The 15,761-nt window shown below is 41.4% G+C and overlaps 1 protein-coding gene across 1 annotated transcript in view; it reads right to left on the reverse strand.

Moving 5' to 3' along the window:
- smc5 (structural maintenance of chromosomes 5) overlaps positions 1–15,761 on the reverse strand; it is a 61,470-nt gene that overhangs the window by 11,830 nt on the left and 33,879 nt on the right. The window contains exons 10-16 of the mRNA XM_078395328.1: positions 13,826–13,980; positions 12,084–12,197; positions 7,847–7,941; positions 6,258–6,390; positions 3,778–3,951; positions 3,150–3,319; positions 1,057–1,180 (exon numbers count right to left, since the gene is read on the reverse strand). Of these exons, the coding sequence (XP_078251454.1) occupies positions 1,057–1,180; positions 3,150–3,319; positions 3,778–3,951; positions 6,258–6,390; positions 7,847–7,941; positions 12,084–12,197; positions 13,826–13,980 (965 nt within the window). The remainder of the gene's footprint in view (positions 1–1,056; positions 1,181–3,149; positions 3,320–3,777; positions 3,952–6,257; positions 6,391–7,846; positions 7,942–12,083; positions 12,198–13,825; positions 13,981–15,761) is intronic.

The following is a 15,761-nucleotide window of genomic DNA, read 5'->3' on the forward strand; positions in this document are numbered from 1 at the left end:
TGCTTGCACTTTACAGATTTTATGGCAGCAATACAAGCACAGAGATACAGCAGTCCTTTTACATAAAACAGATCACATGTCTTTTGCACTTCGTAGCCTCAGTGGTGTTAACATTTAGTTTTGAAACGAGCTAAGAAAGCAATTAAAATCATTTTACACACAAATCTTAGGTATTTACAGAACAACTTTTATTTGCATAACATGGTTAACAATTAACACATTCAAATGCCACCAGACCAAATTTAGCACCATGTTAGCTAAAATCTGGGGGACATTTCCCCCCCCCCCAAGAGACCAGAATTTAAAGTGCTAAGGTCTTAGAAAGTTGCCATGGTGCAGGTGGTGACAGAGATTGGGAAATGCAAGGCCATGAAGAGATTTGAAAATATACATGCAAAGTTTAAATCTAAATTGTAGAATTCGTACAGACTTATTCCAAAGGTATCATATCATATCATATCATATATATACAGCCGGAAACAGGCCTTTTCGGCCCTCCAAGTCCGTGCCGCCCAGCGATCCCCGCACATTAACACTATCCTACACCCACTAGGGACAATTTTTACATTTACCAAGCCAATTAACCTACATACCTGTACGTCTTTGGAGTGTGGGAGGAAACCGAAGATCTCGGAGAAAACCCACGCAGGTCACGGGGAGAACGTACAAACTCCTTACAGTGCAGCACCCGTAGTCAGGATCGAACCTGAGTCTCCGGCGCTGCATTCGCTGTAAAGCAGCAACTCTACCGCTGCGCTACCGTGCCGCCCAAGTCTTATATTACGGACAAGTCTTTTTTTGAAGAAATAAATAAAATATTCCTAGGTATGGGTGAGGTTCTTTAGCATCTTAATTTATTAATTTATTTTAATAAAATGCATTGATTAGTGTAGTGCTAAGTTTACACATTAATGATCTTCCTTTAACAAAAACAAACATATTACACAAATATATATCCTTCATACACTTTTTTAGCATATTTTGTCAGAGATTTGAGAAATGGAAAGAACTGTTATTACGAAAAAGTATTGTTTCATAAATTCCTTTGTGTCCTACCTTGATGAGCTGCGTTAATTCCGAAACGAGTTTGGCTTTCTGGGAAAAGATTGCCTTCATCTTCGCATTAGCTTTTTGTTCTTCCTCTTGAAGATTGATGGTGTCCATCTCCATCTGCTTGAGACTGAGAATAAATTGGCAAATGAGGGTTGAATTAGCAATCGTCTGTTAAGACAATACAGGTACTCCTCAGCTTCCGATGGGGTTCCATTCCGAGAAACCCATCGGAAACCGAAAGTATTGCAAGTCGAAATGCATTGACAACGCGCGATCACATGTCCGGAAGCGAGCGGCGGCTCGTTACGGGTTGCTGCCGTTTGCACCATCGCAAAGTTGAACTATCGCAAGTCGAAACATCGTAAGCTGAGGAGTACCTGTAATACCCTGTGCCACTGTTATTTACTGTACATTTATGCTATTCAGAGATCAGATTTACAATAAGCCATAAACAGAATCTGGCTGAAATTATCAAATGAATCAGGGACACTATTAAAATAATACAAGGAAGCAACAGATATAATACAAAATCTAATATAAGTGTTCAAAGCTCTGCTGCTTGTTTTGCATAATTAAAGACAATGCAGATTCTATTAATACCTTGCATTAATTCTGGTTTTGTATAAACGTTGCATACTTCGAGGTCTACAAATAATCCTTCCATACCAGAATGATAAAAGCGCAAAACTGGAATCTCAAAGGCCACTTCAAAAGTAAAATGTGATATTATGCACACTGAAAATATATACTCACAATGTGTGTTATATTCCCTTGATAAATCATATATTCATGTCATAGGAGCAGAATAGGAGCGCACAAAATGGCGGCGCTGCCCTAGCAGCTGCGGTTTACCTACGGTCCGTTTGTCTTTGTTTTTGTTGGGTTTTTTTTGGTCTTAATTGTAGATGTGATGTCGTGTTTTTTTGTGGTTGTGTACAATGCGTGACAATAGACAATAGGTGCAGGAGGAGGCCATTTGGCCCTTCGAGCCATTCAATGTGATCATGGCTGATCATTCTCAATCAGTACCCCGTCCATGCCTTCTCCTACAGTCTCCCCCCGCCCCCCCCCCCGTGTGTGGGGGGGGGGGGACTGTAAAATTGTCCCGTCCGAACGGAGACCTGACCTTTGTTTTCTGGGGCCGGTCTCCATTCCTGCTGCGGCCTACCAACGGCTAAACTCCTGGAGCTGGCGGCCTCCAGGGCTCTGGTTCGCAGAGCCCGCGGACCGGACTTACCATCTGCGGAGTCGGCTGTCTTCGGAGGCTGCAGGAGCGGCTGCGACTCGCCTTCGGCTCGGGCCGCGTGGATGCCGACATCGGGAGCTCTGGCAGCGGCAGCGTCTTCACCCGCCCCGGATCACGGGGTTTGGGTCGGCCCACCGCGGACATTTCACCGTCCGGCGCGGCCTGAAATAGGCCGTGGGATTTTTTTCTGCTCGGCGGGGGCTTCAATGTCGGGAGCCACGACCGCCCCGACGTGCAGCGGCAGCATCTTCGCCCGCACCGGATCGAGGGGCTTGGGTTGGCCCACTGCGGACCTTTCACCGTCCGGCGTGGCCTGACCGCGGGAGAAGACGGCAGGGGAAGAGAAGACATTCTGGCCTTCCATCACAGTGAGGAGGGGACTGGAGGAGAAGGCATGATGGATGTTTCTTATTTTTGTGTTTTGTGTTGGTTGGGGTTGTGTAATTTGCTTATTTTATTGCTCTTATTGTTGGACTGTGGGTGACGAAATCTCGTCCAAAAAACTTGTTTTTTGGATGACAAATAAAGATATCCTGAATCCTGAATTAGGCGATTCGGCCCATCGAGTATAATCTGCCCCTCAATCATGGCTGATCTATCTTTCCCTCTCAATCCTATTCTCCTGCCTTCTCCCTGTAAACTTTGACACCCTGACTAATCATTAATCATCATTCCATAAATCATTTGTTCATAAATATCCAGTCAAAAAGACATTTTGTTGGACAGTGAATTTGTTAAAGAGCAGTGCTTTGCAGGTTGTCTTCTACATAACAAACACTTTTAGGATTTTCATTGTCAAGGTGGTAAAGAAAGTACTGAAAACAAGCTGTGGCACAGTAAGGGAGAGTACCTGTCGTTCTTTGTGCTGATTTTTTGTTCTAGTTGCCTTCTTTTGCTCTTCATCTCCAAAAGTTCTTTCTTTTTTGTCCTTAGTTCATTATCTTTCCGCTCCAGATGCCTATACGTCTCAGAAATTTCAGCAATGCGTGATTCCACTGCATTTAGCTTTGCAGCTATCTCCTGTCAAGGAAGCATGCAAATAGCATGACATTATGCAACTGCCTTTTGCTCTGTCCGTTTTTTTTTACTGCAGTTTGCTTTTACATTGAAATGAAAAGGTAACTAACAACATTGTAAGAAAAGGTGATGCCGCATGATTACAGGCTAGCTCATTGTGGTTCCCAATGGGTTCTAGGGCTTAACCACGGAAGAAAACCATGCTGTATTTTCCAGACGAAAAATATTACAAACTAAAAACGTAGCTGAAACAAGAAAGGCAAAATCTAATTGCATGTTTTTGGGGAAAACAGCATTCCAGGACACAGTGGCATAGCATTTACTGACACACCAGAGCTAGACAACTGGAATGATAGATATCTGTGATCCTCAAAAATAACACATCCTGGCAAATAGTATTTTAATTATTTTATGCCTTCAATATTCAAGTGAAAACCGATTATAATTGTTTAAAAGCTTACTTTTGCTTGATCATCCAATCGTCTTCTTTCCTCTCCATCCACTTGAACGATGAGGAATTGTGCATTTTTCAATGCTGTGTTACTCGAAACAGTCTTATTGGAATAGAAGGATTTTTTTACAAAGTATCGCTCGTCTCCTGTGTAGATCTGACGCAATTGAGTTTCTCTTATCACCTGTAAAAGTGTCAATATTGGTTAGTGTTGTACAATGTAATATTGTTCACACTCCAGTACAATCTATCCAAACGCTCCCTAGTCTATACATTTTTTATTAAATTAGCAATACAAAAGGTAAATTCTCAAAAGTAAAATCCTGTCTCTTGACCCATAAATAAGCTCAACATTTAAACAAAACAAACATAAGCAGAATTTCTGTAGATTAAGAGAATGCAATCGACCCAAACTTGCATTTGACATTAATATCCAGCCTGATTGCTGCAAAGAATTGGGTGCAAAATGAGGTCTCATTTGTTCAAATCTTTTCCTATACTAATGTGAAAACCATCATCTATTGACCGGTCCTCTGATCAGATTTACTTAATTTGATTGCTGTTAAATTAGACGCACAAGAAACTGCAGTGCTGCAAACTTGAGCAAAACACAGCGCTGGAGGAACTCAGCAGGTTAGCTGGAGAGTATGGTTAGATGACATGAAGGAAATGGATAGATGACATTTTGGGTCAGGACCCTTCAAGGGTCTCAACCTAAAATATCGTCTGTCCATTTCCTTCACAGACCTGACCACAGAGCTCCTCCAGCGCTTGTGTTTTGCTGGTAAAATATGAATATTCTGGTACATTGCAAGATCATAGAGGATCCAAGTATTAATATATTACTTTAATTTAGTTTGGTTTAGAGATACAGCTTCTAAATAGGCGCTTCAGCCCACCGAGTACACGTCGGCCAATGATCGCCCATACACTAGGGATAATTTACACACTAGGGACAATTTACAGAAGCCAATTGACCTGCTGCACATCTTTGGAATGTGGGTGGAAACCGGACTACCCAGGAAAAACTCAAGTGCTGGAGGTCCCGGGCACAGGGAGAGCATACAAATTCATACAAACATCTCCCAAGGTCTGGATCAAACCTGGGTCTCTGGCTCTGTAAGGTTGCAACTCTACCACTGTGCCACCATACAAAGATATTTCTATTCGTGAACCTGCTGAAAACCAGGGGGTTGTTTGTACAATTCCGTCACTGCACAATCCAGTAAAGAATTAAGGAGAAATTGTATTTGCTAGGGGATGCAAGGTAAATGCATCTGACAAAAAGCAATAGAATACCACACTAAAAGTTGGAAGAAATGTTGGGGAAAGCTTGTGTGAATCATAAACTAGTATCAACCATTTGTGTCAAATGATCTTGTTCTGTGCTATAAATTGTATTGTGTACCATATTCAGTTAATAATCACAATCAAATTAACCACTGCATTCTAAATCATCATCATTGAGTAGTACTAATGCCTAAATATCTTTATTATTGTAATTGATATATATACTTATTTTGTTAGATTTAAAAAATACAGTTTATTTGTCTGTTGCTTAACAAATGAAGGGAGAAAAACATTTTTGCAGGGATCAAAAGCAAGTAAAATAGTCTAACTAGTGAATCAGATTGAGCTACAGGTTCATACATATATTCACTGAAATAGAAACTGCAAATTCACCCTTTGATTACTTTGTGCCACGGAATCTATCCAGACAATGTCTGAGCTGGTCAGTGTGCCACTGATTATTTTAAAAGTGCAGGAGGTTAAAAGTGGAAAATTATATAACAGAAATTACTTTCCTAAGATTACTTTGACATTAATCATAGGAAAGTAGGTTCTGTTATACAGAAAAGTTATTCATGATAAACATCATACACTTTATAGCCTTTTCTGAAAAGAGGACTTTGGGGAGACTCAACATACCTACTGGTACAAAAGCCCAGAATGAATTTTGTGACGAGGTAACGATTGAACATTAATTAATTTCAAAAAGCTTTTGACAAAGTAGCATGGAGAAAAAGAGTCCCAAAGGTTTGGGTTAGATCTGGAATTGGCTGGATTCTCATGTACTCAGGGCTGTCTTTAATGGAGACCTACAATGATTCATATTAAGACCACATTTTTATGATAACGGGTCGAGGCAAGGGAAACAGTCAGCACGTCTGTAGACGACATAAAGATCTGTAGTTGCCAAAACTCCCGATAGTTTAAAAAAAAAATCAGAATCTTATCTTGATGTTATAGGGAAAATGGACCCACATCTGAAAAATGGTATTTGATATGGATAGATATATTGCAATAAGGGTAACATGCACATACTATGATGGGAAGTAAAATGAAATTGGTCATGTGCAAGGGACATGGTGCATACATGGTGCAAGTGGAATTTTGGGGGTTGGGGTGGGATTGTTGCAGGGCCCCATTGCTTAGACGATCTGCGCTTTTAATGTCCATAAAATATAAAGGACAATTAACAATACCTACCTTTTCAATCATCGATTTGGTCTTTGCAGTTCCTATAGGAACATCATAAACTCTGTACTGCTCACAAAGGAAGCTCATTACAGGTTCCGGTGCATCGATCAGCTCTCGCAAATAAGATACAAAACCATAAGTTCTAGCAAAAGACATAAGTTCCCAATGTTAATAGGAAATGAAAAAGCAAACTGTTGAAAGACAAATTTTCAAAAGGTAAGTGAAAGGGCTAAAAATCAATATGTAAATTACACAAAAGACTTTTATTTTTCAAGATAAAAGTGAACTGCCCATTGATACCAATTTGTAAAGATTAAGAAAACTGTATAATTAAGCAATGTAAATTTCAGATTCTCCAGTTACTTTTGATAATAACCAAAACTTGAATGAAACTGGAACGGAAAGCAAAACACACAAATCATAACCGGATAAATATTTTAAAATATCCCAGTGCGTATGACAATTAAACACTCTTGACATGCATTGGAATGTGGTAGAATACAGAATCAAATGTTGTAAAGCAGAGGAGTAGAGCAGGAGTAAAGGATTTAGTTCAAAATTCTCTCAACATGCAATATCTGCAAAATGCTGTGCAAAAGCTGAACCTGAATCTATGTAAATGTGACAGAGAAATGAATTCAAACAATTTCTTTCTGTGTCTCATCTCCGAGTCAGTGGGTAGCAAGCACTCTCTTTCCCATCAAGTCTCACTCCACAGTCCCAAGCACAAAAATGTAGCCTCATATTCCAATTAAGTAATGAAGACATGCAGTACTTTGTTACGTTAAAATAAGGCCCCCTGAAGTGTAATTAAAGATCTATGGCATTTCTAAAAAGTGCAAGGAATTTATCCCTTGTGTCCTTGTCATCTAATGAGTAATCACAATAGTGATCCAGGATCATGCCCTGGTCCTGATTATTTTGTGCCGGGAGAATTTTAAAACACCCTAGTGGTAAACACAGTACTTAATGGATTACACAGTACAATACATTGATCTGCCCAGCCCTGCCTTTATATCAAAAAGTTATTCCTTTGAACCAGGTAACTAAACTTTACTTCTCCTTCTTCTTTTGTGTCCATCTTCTATTTCAAATGTTACAGCACTGTCATTATGATCACATTGATGTTTCCAGTAACATGTACACCAATTAACTGCTAAATTCCCTTCATTGCAACGGTGTGTACAATTTCAAATACATTTGCTTTCAAAGCATTGTAATGTTCCAAGGTCATGAAAGTCATTGTGCAAATGCAAGTCTATCTTGCATGAAAACTAAAATCAAATTAGAAGCATTAAAATTAGGAACATTAACAATTCACATGGGGCATAGGGTTATAAACATCTATTTTGTATTTTTGATTACCAGTGCAAGAAACTTACATTAAAACAGCATTACTTAAGAGAAAGTTCAAGCTAAACAGAACAACAAAAATAAAACAAACAAAACTAGATACATTTTCAAATAAGAATTTAATTATTGAGGATGCACAGCAAAAGGACGAGGAAAAACTGGTAACTGTTCTCGAAGTGTTTCAGTTATTCAGTTTTTACGAATTAAAGAAAATATTTTAAGTATTCGAAATGTAAACTACTTACTGAAGTTCCTGAATGGGTCTAGTAGGCCGCTTCCCTGCTGCTGAAATAGAAGGCGCGCACACCGCATTCACTTTTAACCCCTGTGTATCACGGACCTGATTATGTAATATAAGTGTTAGTTAATTTAGTTCATTGTTCCGGTTTACATACCTCTCTCTACTTTCCCCTACGCAATCTTTCCAAAGTTTGCCACATGTGCAAGCTATTGACATCAACAGTATTCAGCTGTGTAGCAATTCTTCACATATACTTTATGTTGGTTACTTAGCAGCTTTATTGAATTGAATTGAAATTTTATTAGCCAAGTATGGATACATACAAGGAATTTGTCTTGGTGCTTTGCTCGCAGGGATAACAACATGATATACAATAGACAATTAAAAATAAAACTTATAATTTAAACATGTGACGAATAAAATAAAATACCAGAGCAAAAGGAGACTACAGGCTGTTGCTTCGAGCTACTGTTCGTGGAAAAAAGCTGTTTTTATGTCTGGCTGTGGTGGCTTTGACAGTCCGGAGTCGCCTTCCAGGGAAAAGTGCTTCAATGAGTTTGTGGTCAGGGTGAGAGGGGTCAGAGATGATCTTACCCGCTCACTTCCTGGCCCTTGCAGTGTACAGTTTGTCAATGGGGAAAAGGTTGCAGCCAACAACCTTCTCGGCTGATCGAACGATGCGCTGCAGCCTCTGGGTGTCGTGCTTGATGGCTGAGCCAAACCAGACCATGATGGAGAAGGTGAGGTCAAACTCTATGATGGCAGTATAAAACTGGGCCATCATTGCCTGTGGCAGATTGTGTTTTCTCAGCTGCCACAGGAAGTACATCCTCTGTTGGGCCTTTTTGACTGTGGAGTCGATGGTGGCCTCCCATTTAAGGTCCCTGGAGATGATGGTTCCAAGGAACTTAAATGACTCCACAGATGTGACTGTGGTGTTGCTGATGGTGAGTGGGGGGAGGGGAGGGGGAGCGCTCCTAAAGTCTACAATCAGTTCCACTGTCTTAAGAGCATTGAGCTCCAGGTTGTTGCGATGGCACCAGGACGCTAGCTGTGTCACTTCCTGTCTGTAGGTAGATTCCTCCCAATCCTGGATCAGTCTAATCAGGGTTATGTCATCCGCAAACTTGAGAAGCTTGACAGAGGTGTCTGTGGAGGTGCAGTCGTCGGTGTAGAGAGTAAAGGAGAGGGGAGAGTACGCAGCCTTGTGCTGCTCCTATGCTGAGTGTCAGTGGGTCCGAGATGTGCTTTCCCAGCCTCACATGCTGCTTCCTGTCTGTCAGGAAGTTGGTGATCCACTGACAGAGGGGTTCAGTCACAATCAACTGGGAGAGTTTGGAGTGTGGTAGCTCTGGCACAATTGTGTTGAATGCAGAGCTAAAATCCACAAACAAAATCCAGGCATAGGTCCCCTGTCGGTCTAGGTGCTGGAGGATGAAGTGCAGGCCCAGGTTGACTGTGTCATCCACTGATCTATTGGCCCATTATGCAAACTGCAGGGGGTCCAGCAAGGGGTTTGTGATATTTTTCAGGTGGGCCAGCACAAGTCTTTCAAGGGTTTTCATGATTACGGAGGTCAGTGCAACAGGCCTGTGGTCATTAACACCAGTAATCCATGGCTTTTTGGGTACAGGAACAATAGTGGAGATTTTGAAGCAGGCAAGGACAGTGCAGGTTTGCAATGGCTGATTGAAAATGTCTGTGGAGACTGGTGCCAGTTGTTCGGCACAGAGCTTGAGTGTAGAGGGGGAAACATTGGAGATTTCCAACTTTTCTGTCTCCTGAATAACTTCCACCTCCTCAATTTCTATTGTTAGTAATGGAGAAGTGGCCAGACTGATGTTGGGCAGCAAAGAGGGGGTGGGTAGTGGAGGAAGTCCCAGTCTTTGCAGACTGGAGTCAGGATGTAAGTAGGTGTGATATGGTGATTGGGGAGGTGGGAGGGGTTATGTTTCTGTCTATCAAACCTGCAGTAGGACGCGTTTAGGTCGTTGGTCAGCAGACTAGCGACTAGCTGTCTGAGTCCAAGGACGATTTTCCTCTTGTAGCTGGTGATTTCTTGCAAGCCCTTCCACGCTAAAGATGAGTTATTAGCTGAGAACTTGCTCCTCAGCTTCTCAGAGTATCTTTCCTTGGCAGCTCTGATTCCACTTCTCAGCTTGTACTTGGCCTGCCTGTAGAGGTCTGCATCCTCGCTCCTGTAGGCCTCATCTTTAGACTGGTGGAGCTGTCTGAGTTCTGCTGTAAACCAAGGCTTGTCGTTGTTGCACCTCATCCGGGTCCTAGTGGGAACGCAACTGTCCTCACAAAAGCTGACATATGATGCCACAGTGTCTGTGTACACATCGAGGCTTGTGGTTGCTTCCTTGAACACATTCCAATCAGTGCAGTCAAAGCAGGACTGGAGGTTTTCAATGCCCTCGCTTGTCCACTTTTTCATTGTTCCGACCACACGTTTGGCAGATTTTAGATTCTGCCTGTAGGTCGGAATAAGGTGAACTAAACAATGATCAGAGAGTCCCAGAGTCACACGGGGAACAGAGTGATATGCGTTCTTAATTGTAGTATAACAATGATCGAGTGTTCTCTCCCCTCTGGTGGGGCAGGTAACGTGATGTCTGTGTTTTGGAAGCTCTCGGCTGAGGTTAGCCTTGTTAAAATCCCCCAAAACAATGACCATGGAGTCCGGGAAGTCAGTCTCTACTCTCATTACCTGGTCAGCGAGTTGCGTTTGCGTCTCACATACGCAGGCTTGGGGGGGGGGAATGTAAATAAAAGGGTTTGCAATTTATTTTTAAAAATCCAGATTAGGAGAACAGAAGTTAGACAGTACCCTGATGTCGCTGTACCAGTCCTGGTTAGTATAGAAGCATATTCCACCGCCTAGACAAGGAAAATCCCCATGACAACCAAAACAAGAACACAACTACTTTCAAAAATAGGTCACTGGACAGCAACCAGGATCACAAACAGGGATTCCTGCTCTGGTCCTTTCCCTTATTTTTTTCCAAATTTAGATGCTGTTTATGGCTATCCACCCTCTCATTGGAGTCAATAGTCAATAGTCGTTTATTTGTCATATACACATAAATGTGTAGTGAAATGAAACATTACCCGCAGTTGAGATCAGTGATTGATATTATTATATATCATTATTACAATAGATAACAAAAATCACTGGTGCAATAATAGTAAAAAACACAAATATTACTTTACCTGTACATTACCCATTAAAATATAATGAAGGTGCTTCTCTGCCCAATTACAAGTGTAAATAGGAAGATCAAACATGCACTGTCTGTCATCCAAACTGGAATTAGCACTGCCATTTCTTTTATTTACTGCACTGCTCCCTTTATAATACTGTTCAACTGATCTGTGTCTGCATCTGAACTGATCTGCAATAGTACAAATGTGCAGGAGAAGATTAATGCACAGATTGCCTCCGTGAAAGCCTGCTGAAATTGAGCATGAATTATCTGTCTCCTGTAATTTCTAATTTCCTGTTTCAAATATAATTGTAAGATTAGCATCTTGCAGTCACCTAATTTCCTGTCTCAAATACAATTGTAAGATTAACATCTTGCAGTCACATATTTTTCATGATCTAATTCTTGTTAAGCGTTCTTCTCATTTCTTTCCCGTTTCAGCCATTTGATTTAAAGGTTCAGTGCAATGACTAGGAAAATAATATTTCACAACACTGTCATTTATATTCTCCATGGTAAAACTGAAATAGACATGTTTCATTTATGCCCCCTTTTCAGCAGGCTTTCACTCAGGCAATCTGCTCGTTCATTTTCTACTTATCCACTACAACATAACACAAATCAGTTGAACAGCATTATAATGGGAGTAAACTAAAGGAAGTGGCAGTGCTAATTTTGGTTTGGATGGCAGTGCACATTGTCCACCTATTTAGAAATCGTGCCCTTGTGCGAAAGCATATAAAAAGGGTGGATAAGTCTCTTGATGTTTGATTTCTGTACGCTTAAGGTAGGAAATCAATAGGGCAGTGGTCACAGATTTGTTGGAGCATTAACAAGGTTGCTAAAGTGGAAGGTGGGACTTTTGAAAAATGAAACTTAGATTAAAAAAATAAAAGAGGCAAGAGAAACTGGATGGATACAGCCAATGGGATGGTTTGGAAGAAGCAAAAAAATCTCACTTTAATTGAAATACTTACACCTTTGAGGTATAAGAAAAATAAAAATCCTACAAATCTATGTGCATGCACTGACCTCACGAAGGAATTTATCCATATCTTCCATGTTCACACAAACAAAGGCCCTCAGATCATTCAATGAAATATGGTTTTCAACATACTTAGCATTTCTAGAATTCTTCATATTGAGCTGCAAAGAATTAATAGAACAAAAAGATTAAGGGTCAAATACTTTATCAAAAGTCATGCTAACAAAATGAACACCAACATTCCCACTAATCATGAGCGTTGAAGATAATTCTCTTAGGGGGCGTGGCTGCGTTCTGCAGCTGCGGCTCACCAGCAGTCTCTCTGTCTTTTTTTTTGTTTTTGTCTATTGTTATCATTAAATGTATGTTTTGATTTATTTTTAGCTCTGTATATGTGGGGGGTGGTGGGGGAAACCTTTTTTCTAATCTCCTCCTCAACGGAGATGCGACCTTTATCGTGTCGTATCTCCGTTCGCGCTACGGCCTAACTCCGCGGCCTCCAGCTGGGATCGACCTTGAAGACTCCGGTCGCAGGGCCTGGACTTACCATCTCGGAGGCTTCGGCCATGGGCCCTGCAGACCGCAACATCGGGAGTTCGCAGGTCCCTGGCTGGCGACCGGCTTTCGGGAGCTCCAGTCGTAGCAGCTTCGACCGCCCCGAAGCGCGAGGTACGATCGACCCGCTCGCAGGCCCTTCATCGCCCTGCGTGGCTCGGCCGCGGCACTTTCCATCGCCCGGTGGGGACTCAGGACCTTCATCGGCCTGCTCGGCTCGGCCTGGGACTTTCCATCGCCCGGTGGGGACTTCAAAAGTTGGGAGCCTCGATCGCCTCATGGCAGCAGTTTGACTGCCTGACCACGGGAGAAGAATGAGGAGGAGATAAGACTTTTCTTTGCCTTCCATCACAGTGAGGGTGTGTCTGGAGCAATCACTGTGATGGCTGTTTGTGTTAAATTGTAATTGTGTGTCTTGTGTTTTTTATTGTCTACTGCCGGACCCTGACGTGAGAGGACGCTGGCGCTGTTTGTTCGCCGCTTCTCCGTCAGTTTGTCAGTTTGTTTGTTTTTATGTTTTGACTGTTTTGTAAAGCGTCTTTGAGCATTTGGAAAAGCGCTATATAAAATAAATGTTTATTATTATTATTTATTATTATAGATACGAAATCCCTAATTTCCCAAAACACATTATTAAATTAAGGCACAGAATCAAGACCATGAAAGTACAAGGTATCAGCAAGGTTGCAAAGATACAATATCACGAGAAGCTGCTAAGTTTTGGTTTCAAGGAGACAGAAGATTGCAGAAAGACAGACTGGCTGAGTATTAAAAATCTTCATTAATAATAAGAGTAGGAGGCTGCAATATGTGTTGCATTAACCTATAGAAAATATTGAAGGAAGAGAGCATTTGGAACAGTAAGTTTATCTAAGGTCCATATCAAACATTGCAAGCATCAACCATCAGCACAGAAGCTGGCCTTTCAATGCATAGTTCATGCTACAGTTCAACGGTACCATTCTTCAGAAAAATGAACAGCTGAACTGTTGCAATGCAGTGTTTAAACAGACCGCAGAATAAATAGACTGTGAATAAATACTGTTGCAAGTACAAAGTATACTTAGTATTCCTTAATGCAATTTAATGCCTTGTCATTGGTGTTAATGAATGGATGCAGAAGAATTATTACAATGACTCATAACAGGAATCTAGACATAATTGAAAGATGCTGTTTCCTGAACCGTATATATGTGGCAGAAACATTTTAGTATATTTACAAAAGGGACCTTACCTCGAGCATAATTGGCTCATAGATGTGTCCACGGAATATATTCCTGTTCTCTCTTAACCATAGGACAGCATTGTATGTATCTTTAAACCGATCTCGCAGTTTTGCTTCTTTGACGTTCATCATGTCTTCGAGCCTTTTGATATGAGCCATAACCTCTGTTTAAATAGTTCCACATGTGACATAAGCAGAGTGCTTTGCTACATATCTAATGACAGTGATTTATCAACCTTGGTAACAATATTCAACCATTTTTCTCAGATTCAGTAGCAATAAAAAATCCATCAATCTTTAATGTTAAGGCATGCAGCGTAGTAGTAGGTTCATTAGGTTAATTCCCGGAATGGCGGGACTGTCGTATGTTGAAAGACTGGAGCGACTAGGCTTGTATACCTGGTATTTAGAAGGATAAGAGGGGATCTTATTGAAACATATAAGATTATTAAGGGGTTGGAGGCAGGAAGCATGTTCCCAATCTTGGGGGAGTCCAGAACCAGGAGCCACAGTTTAAGAATAAGGGATAGGCCATTTAGAACAGAGATGAGGAAAAACCTTTTCAGTCAGAGAGTTGTAAATCTGTGGAATTCTCTGCCTCAGAAGGCAGTGAAGGACAATTCTCTGATTGCTTTCAAGAGAGAGCTAGATAGAGCTCTTAAGGATAGCGGAGTCAGGGGGTATGGGGAGAAGGCAGGAACAGGGTACTGATTGAGAATGATCAGCCATGATCACTTTGAATGGTGGTGCTGGCTCGAAGGACCAAATGGCCTAATCCTGCACCTATTGTCTATTGTTAACATGGGTAAATTAAACAGCAGTGCCTGGGTTTAATTATTCACAAGTAAACATTGACATTCAGAAACTGCTGACAGACACCATGTTCTTTCACAAAATCCACTGCTGACGGGGTTTGCTATAAAATGTCTGCAACAAAGTCATTCGGTAGTTGTCCAATAGTTCCCCACTAAAGGGCCTGTCCCACTTAGGCGATTTTAAGGCGACTGTTTGCCCGGCTGTCGCGGGCATGATCATGAGGAGTCTTCAAAGAATCGTAGTGGATCTCGGCGCGTCGCTCCACACTCCGCTCAAAAATCCATTTTACCACTTTTAAAATTAAATTTCTTAATACTGCTATTAGTAAACTGGAAGTAAATCCAGTTTATGCCTTGTTACCGTGAAGCTTGGTTTTCAAGTAACCCGAGCAAGATGTTATATTTCAAAACTCTCAAGTAATTACCGACTTGTCAGTGATTTCAGCGAAAATTAGGAGAAGCATTGACAGCTTGGGAATTTTGAGATGTTTCTGAATTTTGAGATGTTTCTGAAGACGGTGTAATCTTGACCTGACTTGGCTTTGTTGTGGTCATGTTGAAGGGTAAAAGAAAATTTCGGCGATCTGCTACGACTTTGACAGTCGCCGGCAGTCGCCTAAAAAATCGCCTCCGTGGGACAGGCCCTTAAAGAATCAATAAAGTTACGGCTGCCGCGTTCAGGATTGAGAAACTGAGCAGTATGACAATGAGAGTGGTTGTAACTGTAGACCAGGTTTTAAAGTTACGACATAGCATTTAACAAAATTTTATTAATGAAACAGTTTAATTAATAAAGTAAACAAAATATGGTTAACACTAAACAAATGAAATAAATAAATAATGGGCAGCAGGGGGTATGCTGCTGCTGCTACGATATGTGGAAGCTTGCGGATAATATTTGTCCAAGACATCGTCTGCTCTCTGAAGAGGGGTCTGGACCCCAAACGTCACCTATCCATGTTCTGGAGAGATGGTGCCTGACCGGCTGAGTTATTGGAGCACGCCGTGTCCTTCTATCTGCTGCCAAGATCTGCAGCACCAGGAACTTCAGGTCCGAGCTCCTACCACCCCACATGAATTAAATACAAGGGATCCAGGATGTTATCCAACAGATGCCTCATATTCGCACA

The sequence above is a fragment of the Rhinoraja longicauda genome, chromosome 3 (assembly GCF_053455715.1).
Source record: "Rhinoraja longicauda isolate Sanriku21f chromosome 3, sRhiLon1.1, whole genome shotgun sequence".
In the NCBI taxonomy this organism is placed as follows: domain Eukaryota; kingdom Metazoa; phylum Chordata; class Chondrichthyes; order Rajiformes; family Arhynchobatidae; genus Rhinoraja; species Rhinoraja longicauda.